This window comes from Manis pentadactyla, chromosome 19, assembly GCF_030020395.1.
Source record: "Manis pentadactyla isolate mManPen7 chromosome 19, mManPen7.hap1, whole genome shotgun sequence".
Taxonomy (NCBI): domain Eukaryota; kingdom Metazoa; phylum Chordata; class Mammalia; order Pholidota; family Manidae; genus Manis; species Manis pentadactyla.
The window spans coordinates 4,288,177-4,301,206 of NC_080037.1; the positions used below are offsets into that span (position 1 = coordinate 4,288,177).

Consider the following 13,030-nt stretch of genomic DNA (forward strand, 5'->3'; position numbering starts at 1 on the left):
AGGAGGGTGTGGACACAGCTTACAAAGTCTTTCAGTTCCCACAGACTGTTTCTGAAACCAAGAGTTGTTATCAAGAGGCTGAGAAAGCCCCTAAGAGGCCGGCCCTGCTCTCTCCATGCCGCCTGACTTCCTGCCTGGGAGGCAACCCGGTGGAGCTGAAACCAGAAAATGCGGCACCTTCAGAAGCCCGGCTGTGGCTGTCCCCAAGGGTACCAGGCTGGGGAGGAGGAGGAGGGAAGTGTGCGAAGGGGAACCGTCCCCGGGGAAGGAAGAGCAAGAGGCGGCAGGGAGGCCTGGAATGAGGGGGGCCGTGTGGCGTATTCCTGCTAAGAGGTAGTGAGAATAACGAGAGAAACAGGACGACTACCTGTGAACATGGGGGGCGGGCCCCCCAGGGGAGGTGAATCTGGCTCCTTAAACCACCAGCACGAAAACATACAAACACCTTTATTTTCTTTGTAATTATTTTGCTCTTCAAATTCCTCTAATTGTTGGAAATATCCTTCAGGGATGTAATAGTGGGCAGGGGCCCAGGGAGTCTAGGACAGACGGAAAGGGGCGGGGGGCAGGGGGGATGACGGACACCAGGCTGACAGCCGGAGGCAGGGAAGAGTGGCATCTACCCAGAACAAAAAGGGAAGAGAGTATAAAGAAGTGTCCAGATTGGCTGAATAGCATCCCAAAGAAGAGAAGAGAAGGAGACTCTCATTGTGTTTGCTGACTGCTTCGACCTCCAGTCTGACCGCTCCAGCGCTGGGAGAGAAACCCCCCCTCCTGGCCCTGCCCCGACACAGGGCCGGCCGGGATGCGAGGGCGGGGGGTCAGTTGGAGGTATCGGAGTGAACACTGCCAGGGCCTTCTGTAGGGGAGGTCACTGATGAAGGGGTAGTGGCATCCTGCCAGCCTCCATTAGCCTAGAAGGGAAAAAGGGAGAGAAGTCAGTCCTCGGAGCTCGGGCGGCCGCTGTGAGCAACGACACCAAGACAACGGGTGTAAAGGGCTGTCACAGTGCCTGGCACGTGGGGACACTCATCAACTCGACCGTCTTGCTGTGGCTGGTGACATCCCCCGCCCTCGGCCGCATCTAGGTCCTCCCGGGGCGCCTTCAGACACACGCTCGCACTGCCCACTTCTTCTTCGTGCGTTTGGCCCGACCAGGCTGTCAGATGGCCGCGTGCGCCCTCGTGCTACGACAGTGGCCTGCAGGCCCAAGGGCCCGGGACCCATTCTGACTCTGGCCACAACTGGCTGTGGATTCTGGAAAAAACCCTTCCATCTCTTTGGCCTTGGGCCCCCCCGTAGAAACATTAAAAAGTTCCCCAAAGCTTTCAAAAGTCTTTCCAGCTCTGGTTGTTCCCTATGTACAGGATTTCAGCTCGCGGCTGCTCTTGGGTACAGAGTGATGGGTGAGCTACGGTTCGTGTCCTTAAGATGGGGGATAAAGCCAGCACAGGAATGAACTATGACCCAGGACGGAACATAATAAACAGGACAGCCCGCTTGTTGTGAGGTTCAAATGAAGGCAACATCCTATCTCGCTGGGCAATCAGGAAAGGCTTCTTGGAGGAGGTACTGTGAGGTAAGCCTTGAAGAGGATAGCGGGTGATTCAGGCGAATAAGAGGAAAAAAATGGTGCTGAGACCCTAAGGCCTGGTCTGCGCGAATATGTACCCGGAGAGGCCGTGAGCCGAGGGGCTGTAAGTCTGATCTACATTTGTAGGTCATTTTTCTAAGATGCTGAATCTGAGGCACCCAAACAGTGCAGCTGTTCTGAAAGGGTTTGTTTGAATGACCACCCCTTTCAAAAAATACCCACCACTGAAACAGCTGAAGTCTGATTTGTCCTAGTGGTTAATTCATGGTACATAATTCACGATGGTTTATGTATTTTAAAGCATTGAAATACAAGTGTGTTAAAATTCCTGTTTTTCCCTGAATGTTGTGTTCCTTTGCAGTTAACAGACCACAACTCTGAAAATGTGAATTTTGAACAGACCGGGTCTTAGGCATTCCTGGGAAATTATGTGCTATTGCACCTCCCAGTCACTTTGTTCCCTGACATATTTGGGGTACCTGGGGCAGGTGTGATTAATGCCATTTGGGAGGGACCATGGTCTCTTCTCTGGCATAACCCACGGTCCTCAGAACAGCATGCTTGGCACTGAATAGGTGCTGATGCTTCATTCATGAGAAGGCAGAGGTGGGAGGGCAGAGCAGGCTTCCGGGCTACGACTGACACACAGGCAGGCCTCCTGACCTCTGAAGTGAGGCCGCTTCCTAACCTCTTCCTCTGCCCTTTCCATCCACCTGGTGTTATTCGTCACTGGTCCCCCAAACGATGTGCCAAACTTCCCCAGACAGCCAGGCTTTTTATTCAAAGCAGCTCGCACCAGTTACTTCAGCATGAGGACAGGTTCTGTCCACACCTCACCCAAGAGCAGAGCTAGATACCAAGAGGGCAAAAGGTCATGCTGGGCAATGCCAGACACATGGCACCTTGAGGGCAGATACAATGAGTGACTGCCCTCAAGTTCACATGGCCACCTCCTCCCCGGGCCAGGGAGCCCCCTAGTCCTTCTCTGTTGGAGGACCTTCCCCTGTTGTCTGTGATAGTTTAGAAGGAGAGCAGTGAGGGAAAAGGAGAATTCTTTTGTAACAGGACGCTTTTCCAACAAGGCGCCAACGCTGTAGTATGATCAGAATCAAGCACAGAATTCAATTTCCCCGTGCAGGTTGGCCACAGGGGTGACAACACCGTCAACTCCCTTCCCCATCAGGAACATGTGCTCTGGGGCCTTTTTAGGCTGACTGAGAACAGCGATTATATTTTACTCTTCTCCAAAGAAAATCCTTGAACCGTCATTTATCTTTTCTGACTAAAAAAAGAGATGCTCATATAAATTTGCAAAAAATAACATTTGCAATTGTATATGCACTATAATAGTTGGAAAATAGGAAAAGATAAAAAAACCGAAAACTTATGATATCCATAATCCTCACTCGGGGATAATTACTGTTAGCACTTTGATACCCATCTGCCTTAAGAATCTTTTTTTTCTATGTGTATGTTTGCCAGGTAGATGAGTAAATAAATAACAGATGTATATGTGTGTGCGCGCGCTGAGTAGTACAGGATTTTAAGGAGACTAAGAGCTTCCTCTTGTTCAACGTCATAAGGCAGAGAGTAAAGTACTGGTATAAGAAGAAAAAAGTCATGTATCTCCGAATCGACTGGTATGAGACAAGTAGATAAAGAGGCTCTAAGAAAGCAGTCGGTAACCACACCACAGCGCGGGGACAAAGGAGTTTCACCGCGTGCCTCACAGGTCGCCACCTTACTCTTATGAAGCCCGTGCCATCATTCCACCGAAGTGATGGCGAACGGAGCCCCAGATGAAGCCATTAGTAAGGAAAACGAGTCGGCGGGTGCTGTGCTAGGAGCGCGCTGGCACGGCGTTCTGTGTTGGCCACGAGGTTCCAGGAGATGTTGTTTTTTTGAGTCATTCTGAGCTGACATAACTCAAACAGTAGACATTTGACCTCCCTCCTTAAGAAGTTCTGTTTTCTCAGGCCAGCGCACACGATGCCAGAGGGTACAGAGAACTCACAGATGGTGGAGACAGGAATTAGCTCAGGCTGAAATCAAAACTGGCATCCTAATTATGCTTGTTGGCCCAGTGAAGAAGAATATATAAAACCTTCTATTAAAAATAAATACATAAAACCAGTCTTGTTGCTGCCTCCCCGCCCCCCTCAGGAACACACACACGCTTCCATGTGGGGGACCAACTGTCTCAGTGTGCCAGGACCCCATGGTGTTAACACTCGAGTCCTATATTCCCGGAACCCCTGAGTCCCAGGCACCAGATTAAGGACACTGCAATCTATGGGTGTAAATTAAAGGAACTCAAGTACTTTTTAGACTAAGGATGTCTAATACTAGCAAATGTTGAATTCTTTTCTTTGGGGGTGCTTTCTGCCATGGGACGCTGTATGGGGCTGCCGATGCTGCTAAAATCTCCACCATCAGAAATATGGGCAAACCCAGCGTACCCGGGTTCCTGTAAAACCACTTCGGCTGCCCCGGCTGTGTCGTTCCAGCTTTAATGTACGGCGCTCGGAGGTTGCACCGTCCCGGGAACAGCTGACCCCGCTTACTGCACTTTAACCCTGGGGAGCAATTCCTTCCCTCTTCCTCTTGCGGGTGAATATTAAGCAGGAAATTTCACCTTTGTGTGTGTGTTTCTATCTGGCACAGGGACAGTGGGAGATGGTCTCATTAACCACTGTGGGATTTGGCGAGAAACCAAACTTTTGTTTTATTCTCTTCTGTACCCCAATATGCCCTCCACTCCCCCATGTGAACTACTCTTTATAATGGACACGCTTTTCCAAATGCTGACGTGAGTGACCAAATAGAGGGTCACCTGCAAAATCAAGGGTGCCCCAAACCCTTTCCAACACCACTGCTAGTGGGAGAGAGTTTACATTTGCACTTCATTCTACAGGTAATCCTGGGGCCGGGCACCCGAGCCTCAAGACCTGATCTAACATTGAATTCCACTAGGTGAAGCTAGTAGCGCGCACAGCGTGGAACCTCCAGGGGAGGAAGCTAAGAGAATATAAAATCAGGACAAAATGCAGCAGGTTTCCCAGACCAGAACATCTGGATGTTCAACACACAAATTAAAACACATTTGGAAACAAAGGTTCCAGGAACAAAAATGACTATTTACTGTATATCGTGCCTTAATGAATTTGGCACATGACCGATGTACACCAAATTCTGCCAGAACCCCATGCAATGGATAAGGCAGGTGTGGCTGTCAGAGGAAGGGGACCTAGTCATGGAGCCCAGGGAGAAACGGATGGGGAAACCTGTGTGGTTTCTCCTGACAAAACACAAGAGCCAGGACTGCAACTGAAGATGACGTCCCTCTTCTCTGCCACCGTCCCTGAGCCGGAACAGGGCCACCTGCCTTCCTGCGCTGTGTTGGAGCTAGTGGTGCTGTTAGCCCAGCGCCATGGCTGCCAGGCTGAGAACTGCTGGCTCCAGCCTCCTCTCAGGCCTGCCTTCCCTCTGAGCTTACCTTAGCAGCACACGGTTGATGCAGAGAATTCATCACCCAGCGTGACAGCCCAAGTGAGCCTGGCACTAAGAAACTCTCATTTGCAACCCAGAAATACACTGAGGTGCCACAAAGCAGCTGATGTCAGCACCGAGTAGAGCTAGATCTGCATATGGGCCAGATGCCGCTACCAGAGATGCCTCCACGCGGGTGAGGAAGTATGCGTGCCCCGGGGCCTCAATCACCCCAGCCAGGACGGGAAATAAAACGACGTGGAAGCATCCTCTCTCCTGGTCTGTGCACGCACACACACGCTCACATGCACACACACACACACAGACACCACTTATCAGGGGAGACATCCCATCACCAAGGGGAGTCATGCTCTAGATCAACTGCTTTGCCTTTAAGAGAACTGTTTTCCTGACAGTCATGTGCTCTTACCACAATTACTCGGTGAGCATTTACCAAGGGATGCTGGGGGATGAAAAGAGGCCACTGGTATAAGGCCCCCAATGGACAAAATGTTCCCCATTTTCCTGGGAAGGTTCACAGTGTACTGAGATCCATGCCCAGTCTTGCTTCCCTCCAGTCCTAACTCGGGCTGCCACCAGCGTGGTCTCTCAAAACTGCAATTCTGATCCTGTCGCCTTCAGTGGCTTCTCGTTGGCCTCCAGATGAGGTTTGATGTCCTCATCAGACCTGCAATGTCCTTGACTTTGCGCCCTCTCTGCCTCAGTGCTGTTTAAGGCTTCAATCACATCAGGCTACTAAGAAATTCCCAGAACAGAGCTGCCACGTCGTGCCTGCTGCTTCTCCCCTGAACGCTCCACTCCTCTGCTTACATGCCACGCACACCTTGGCTGTTTTTCAAGACCGAGTTTAAGCATCTTTGCACCCCCATCCACCCCGTGGCAATGTCTCTTCCTCCTGCACCCCACACCCCGGTTCTCTGGACGCACCTCTATCAAGCACTTGTGCTGCCGTGTTTGTTGTATTTGTTCTTTTACATCAGTCTCACCTACCAGAGAGCAGGGTGAGGGGACTTGGCTTTGATCCCAAAGCACCCACCACAGTGCCTGATGCAGCCTAGGTTTAATAAATATCTCCTGGAGAGTCACAGAAGACGTAACTGCATGTTTAGTGGCTCTCGACATGCAACCTCCTCCATGGGTGGGGACAGATTAGACATCGTCCTTGACCTGCACAATTCAGTCTGGCTAAATGCAAAGGGCTGTGTATACCAGAAAATACTCAGGAGACAGAGCAGGCATCGTGCAGGTCCACAGAAAGATTCACATCTAGGAAGTGAATTCACATCTAGTAACTTTTCTTTCACTCAGTAGGCATCAAGGAGATCTGGTACTTTGTAGCTTAGCCCAAACGGTTAACTATGATCAATATGTATATTGCTCTGTTTGGTTTTAGGGAAAACAGTTGAGAAAACACTGGGTCCTGCATGTAGCAGCCCCACAGCTTAGCACTCCAGCCCAGCAGGACACGGAGCATTCCCTACAGGGCACGAGAAGGAAGATACCCCACCCTGAATTTGGGAGAGTCCCCAGTCAGCATCTCAGGCATAGTGGGTACTCCAAAACATCCAGAACAGAATCCCTCTGTGGCCTGGAGGGTCTCTGTCTATCTTCAGTCTCCCCAGGCCTGCGACCCACATGCAGATTTGGTGTCCCCTAGGATCTGGGAGTGGAGTGGCCACGTAACATGGAGGGCACCCAGTTAAATATGGAACGTAAACAATAAATAATTTTTAGTATAGCTAAGTCCCATGCAGTATTTGCACTTGCTAAATCTGGGCAAATTTATATGGAACTAACATGTACTCTCAGCCAAAAAAGTTTTACTGTGGCCTAGCTGGGTACCCTAAGTGCCCGAGATCCCACGTGGCTGCTTGCTCGCTCCGACCTTGTGCACCTGCGTCTTTGTACACGAACTTCCTCCCCGGGGCTGAAACATCCCTGGGAAGCCTCTGCCTAGCACTGCTGAATTTCTTGCAATTGACTGCAGTTCTTTTAAGATGACGTGATGACTTGGTCTTGCAATTGGAACCCTGCTCTGGAGCCTAGCACACCAAATACTAGCTGGCCTTACACTTCCTGGAAATCAGTCCTCTGCCCCCGTCATCCCATGCTGGTGACTCTGGGATTCCCATGGTCCCCTGTCTGCTGGCAGTATCCCGACTGCCACCTACCACTAATTCAGTCCCCAGTGACGTACATCCAAGACACACCGTCCAACCTCTTTCTAGTCTGGCTCCTTCCCCATTCTCAAGTCCCAAGTTTTTGCTGCGAAAGTCTGTGATGTCAAGAGAGCTCGGCAGTGCCATCAGCCAGTCCTGGCAGAGAACAGATACCCTTGCTCAGCGACCTTCAGTAGTTTAGCCACTGTGAAGAAAAAATAGGCTTCCCATTGCCCAATGAGATGCCTGCTTCCTCTACAGAAGCCAAGTGAGGCTTCACTGTGATCATTTAAATCTTAATTCCACAAATACGTATTCAGTGCCTACCTCGTGCTATGTACTTGACATACAGTGGTAGATGTAACGATTTCTTAAAATATATGGTATCTGCTCTCACAGAGCTTACTGTCTTGTGGGAAACAGACATGCAATAAATCATTAGAAAAACAGTGTAGATTCTAGATGGTAGTAAGAGCTATGAGAAAGGACACTGGGGACGTCATTACTGAGATTGGAGATTCCGGAAAGTCAGCCTACAGGTGAACAGAAAATAGACAAGTAAAGAGTAGGGCAAACAGCCCTCTAGGCAGGAGGAGAAACCCGCCCAAAGGCTCCACGGAACTGAAAGAAATCCAGAAAGCACAGAGCACAGGCTGAGTGGCGAAGGCAGCAAGGTGGGGCTGGAGAGGGGGGTCTCCATCGTGCTAAGGCTCACGGGCCATGCCAAGGGCTCTGGCTTTATCGTCAACGTGATGGTAAGTCATTCAGCCGCCAGCCATGAGAGGACAAGGGTCATGTCTGATTAAGCAGCTGCCAAATTAGGCACTTGAGCTGAATTAACAGAGAAACGAATGCTTTGAAGGCTTCCCTTGGTGTCCTGCCCTGTGAATACGAGGCCATCCGGCTGCCGGGGCCCATCTTGACTATGTGGCCAAGGTAGAATCGCGACAGTTAAGTCCCCCACTGTGGCTGATGGGGGTAGGACGGTACATCAGCCCAGTGCCAACACCTACTCCTCCTCATTACATGAGGAAACTGGGACCCAGGAACTGGGACCTGCCAGTGTCAGTTCCTGCAGCATGCCACTGCTTTTGCACACTTCAAGTCTCAGGAGCTCCAGCTGTGTGAGTGTGTGTGGGCACCACGTGGCTGCTCCTAAAGCCCGGGAGGGACGGCGGACGACCCGTGCTCCGCACGCACGTGCAGGGAATCTGAGCGCGGTTCATGAGGATGCTAGAAGCTACGAGAAAAGTCTCAGAAAAATCTTTTGGGGGATCCTGACACCTTCCACTCCTAGGGTCAGTCCACCTCATCAAACTTGGTGTTGGACAGACCACCCCTATTCCCCTGGGGTTACACTGCTGACTCGCCACTGTGCGACTTCATATGGCTTATCTTAAATGGCAATGCAGAGTTCTGGCCTAAGGCCTGGGTAGGAAGATGGTGACCCACCCCAATCCACGTGCACTTGTATGAACATGAACCATCTCATGACAAGTCACTACCTCTGCCTTTATCTGGCTTTGCACCCGACCACAGGACTCTCACATGTGACACCACAATGTGCATCCTGCCAGCACCCAGCATGAGTGACTGATGGGCAGATTGACTCTGACGTCGAGCTCTATGGTGGCACCTTCTTAGCTTCCTCCTCTCCTAATTCATCTGTCAGGAAGGAAGGCCCAGGATTAACACTGCCACGTGAGACACTTGAGAGAGGCTGGTGGGGCTCAATCTGTCATTGCTCACCCGTGGTATGAGGGGGTGTCCATGTCTAGGTTTAGGGCTGGGTTGCTTTCTCATTTCTGTTCAAAATGTAAACAGGACAGTTACACATAATGTTTCCACATTCCACAGACTAATGGGGTCCTTAGGTTAAACGTACACATGGGAAGTTAAAACTTAAAATTCGTTTTATTTAACTTTGCTGAGGCAAAAGAAAACAAGCTCGGCTTGATTTCACTAAATAGAGATGTCTTAGCGTAGATAAACTATTTATATCTGAATAAACATCCTCCTCCACACTCAGACGTGCACAGACCAAAACACTTCCACACATTCACCCCATGTACAAAAACACACATAATTTACACGTATTTTATATTTATATAGAGCTAATACACGTTAAAAAATACAGCATCTAAAGAATGCACAGGCACGCGCATGTGCACACACACACACACACACACACACACTGCTTATTCTGGTGAAGACTAGCTGACATTTAAGACAATATAAAAGATAATTGTATTTACTCATCTAGCCAAACCTGGATAATTCTAGCAAAGGGAATTTTTTTTTTAACTCTCAATATAAATGATCTGACTGGCTGATTCTATACAGCCCCAAATTCTTCTTTTTATTTTTATAACCTTTGATTTTGCTTTGGCTTTGCTGAAAGGCTATTATTGACTCGGGGCATGCATAGAGATTGTATATATACACCTTAATGATGGACAGCGGCTACACACAGAACACACAACAGGCGGTGCAAACCTGGAGGCTGTTTCCTATCGCATAGGAAGCCAAAGCCCCTTACACTTTTCGGACCATCCAAGAGACAGCAATTACCCCAGATTATCAGACCAGAAATGACAGGCCGCGTAAAGAGAGACACTGAACCAACTCCACAGCCCTAAGACTGGCATATTCAAGTACTGCTAGGACACTCATGGCAATTTACGAGCCATCACTGAGACAAAGCCACAAAGACTCCGTTGGCAGCCTCTTATTTTGAAGCCTATTATTTGTGGGAGTTACAGGCTATAATCACAACAGAAACTTTCAAAACCCTTATCTTCCGTGACGCACCAAATCTATTTCAGAGTCATAATTGCTATGTCACCGGACAGTTTGCTGCTTAATGCACTCAGATGCCATTTAGTGTTTGCAGGGACATTACAGCCAGCAGAAGGGCGGCGGGGAGAGGCTGGGAGGCGGTGGGGGAGATGCAGACGAGAATGTACTAGAACGGGGCACACGCCTCCATTGTGCCTCATTTATTTCGGGGAGGACGCTGTTTTGAGAATTGTATTTACCGACATGGTGAGAGCAAGGGCTTGGACACCATCGATGGGCTCACGAGCTCTGACTTCGCCTGCCACCATCCCAGAGCTCTGCAGTGGGTGCTGGGGGGGGATCCTCTTTTATTCCGGGATTCTCATCCAGGTGTAAGAGAGGGCTGGCGTTTCAGTTTTTGGTTTTTTTTCTCCTAACTGTCCCTGAAATCTCTCCAGTGGAAATCTTCCAGCTGTGCTGGGGGTTCAGGCGTCTGCCGCGGCGTTTCTGTGCATGTTCCGCTGTGGGAGGAGAAGGGCAGAGGGGGGCTGGCGATGGGGAGATGGCACAATCCAACCTGGAAGAAGGTGCGACCTGACGGACGGCTGAGGACACAGGGGGACGGACACAGCACCAAAACACAAGGCAACATCCGGGCCCTCGGCAGAGCCCTCTCTAGACCTAAATGTAGCCAAGTTATAAGAAAGCTTTTTGAATATACATAACTTTGTTTCTTCAGTCTGGTTGTAAACTAGCCAGGTGCTTATTTGGAAGCTGCTAATACATAGGATAATACAAAGCATGACATAATTCTGTAAGGACACTTTTGACTAGAATTCTTAGGTTCTAGTTTATAGATACGTGTTTTTTCATAGGCTGGAAATACAGAAAATGTCAAACTGATTCAGACTGCAGGGTTAGTCATTTTTTTTTTTTTAACATGAGTTTCACTTAGAGATCTACCTTTACTTTTCTTAGGACAAGAGTCCAGCTTTCATGTGGAAGAATTTTCCATAGAGACAGAGAGAGTGAGTCCAGGGGCCTTATGCCACTTGAGCCGTCTTCCATGTAGGAATAGAGTTTTCTTTATTTTCTAGATGTTGGCCAAGTGTCCAGTGGAATAATCTTATTGTGTAAGAGTTCTTACAAATCAGCAAGAAAAGATGAACATTTCGAGAATACATATAAAAGGCTAATAAGCACGAGAAATGTTAATTAAATCTTATGAGTAAAAGAGTTCCAAATTAAATTAAAATAAAAATGAGCTGCCATTTTACAATTTGGTAATTGACAAAGACTGAAAACTGCTAACATGTTACTGAGGGTGTGAGGAAATGGGAATGATCATAAACTGCTGGTGGGAATCATAAATTAACAGAAATTTCCAGAACATCATGTTTATAAGACATCACAAAAAAGCTTTCAAAACATCACAAAGGCCTTACTTGTTCACTTCCTTTGATTTAGCAAATCAAATTTCTAGAAATTTGTCCAAGCAAATAGTAGGAAAAATGCACTGAATTTTCTGTACCATGATGTTTACCATAGTATTATTAGTAATAGTCAAAAAAAAAAACCAGAAAGAAAACAGCTCAAATGTTCCCCAGTAGAGATTGATTAAATAAATTACGACTTTCTCTATAACAGGCTCCTATGCAGTTATTAAAGTCATGTTTGAGAAGAATGTTTAATGATATGCAAGATATTCATTATATATTTTTAGTAAAATAAGTAGGTTACAAAATATGTTCGATATGATCGTAACTTCCCTACACCCACACCAAACACATTTACACACAAAACGCGATAAGGCAGCCGAGCCAAAAGTAAGCGGTTATCTCCTGTGTGATTTTTGCATTCTCCAAATTTTCTACATTAAACACCGATGAGTAATCAGAAAATCAAAAAGTAAATGTATAACTTAAGCCAAGTGCATGAAGGGAAGCCCGCATGTGATTTGGGTCTTTGTCTTGGGTGTTTGCAAGGTTTTGGCCACATTCTGGAGCTCTTTGGAAAAGAGCACTCAAGGTCAGATATGGGCCTGAGGAAGGAAGATGGAGGCAACTGTTCCTCTTCTGCCCAGAGAAGAGAAAGTGAGCAAGTGATTTCATACCCTCGCTCCAAAATCTGATTACCTGGGAAGAGTGTTGATCAGTTGTGTTTCCCTTTCCACAGAAAATATGGTCAAAGACAAGAAGCTCACCACGGAGCCCAATCTAGAGAAGACGGAGAGGTGCCTGGGGTAGGCATGGGCTGGCCTGCCTTCCCGCCCTCATGTCCAGCTCAACACCAGGCTAGTCATGGGATCCAGGTAAGTGCCTGCTCATCTCGTGAGTGAATCAATCAACTGTGGATGGAACTCAAGGCCACAGAGGCAACACCAGCCCCAGGAAACATCACGAGGAAGAGACCTAAGAGTGACAGAACTCTGAACATGAACCTGTAAGGGATTGCTGGCATGAGTTGCTGAAGATCATAGGGTCCCAGGGATAGACAAACTGGAGGTAAAGATGGGCACTAGGCTGTGATAACCAGGAAGGATGAAAAAAAACAACAAAAACCCCCAGCAACACTCTTTTGTGTGAGAGATTCTTTGGACAATAGAAATACAAAAATGCGTATTTGCAGGGGTTCCAGGTAGGCAGAAAATCCAGCCACAAGTCTTCTTGCTGGTTTACAAGGATAGAAAAATAAAGAATAAGAAAAACCCTCTAAACAACAGGTTCAAGTAGGCTAACTTCAAAAAACATGCATCAGCACATACTTGTACCAGGTCTGAATTGAAGGCTGGGATATAAAACTAGGATCTTCTCTTCAGAAGCCTAAGACCTAGAAAGGCTATAAAGAAACAGATCAGAAAGGAACTCCCATTCTAACCCAGGACACGACCTATCACGTAGGTACAGTCTGGAGAAGCCAGGAAGCACTTGCAGGAGGTAATCCTGAACAAAATCCTATAAAGACGAGTTAGATCATGAGTTGTTTACCC

General features: G+C 48.1%; 1 protein-coding gene across 4 annotated transcripts in view; it reads right to left on the reverse strand.

The window, feature by feature from the left end:
• Positions 1 to 430: 430 nt before the first annotated feature.
• Positions 431 to 13,030, reverse strand: part of PBX1 (PBX homeobox 1) — a 260,859-nt gene continuing 248,259 nt past the window's right edge. For all 4 annotated transcript variants that reach the window (XM_036922866.2, XM_036922865.2, XM_036922867.2 and 1 more), the window contains one exon: positions 431 to 914. In XM_036922866.2, coding sequence (XP_036778761.1) covers positions 822 to 914 — 93 coding nt within the window. In that variant the 3' untranslated portion in view covers positions 431 to 821. The remainder of the gene's footprint in view (positions 915 to 13,030) is intronic.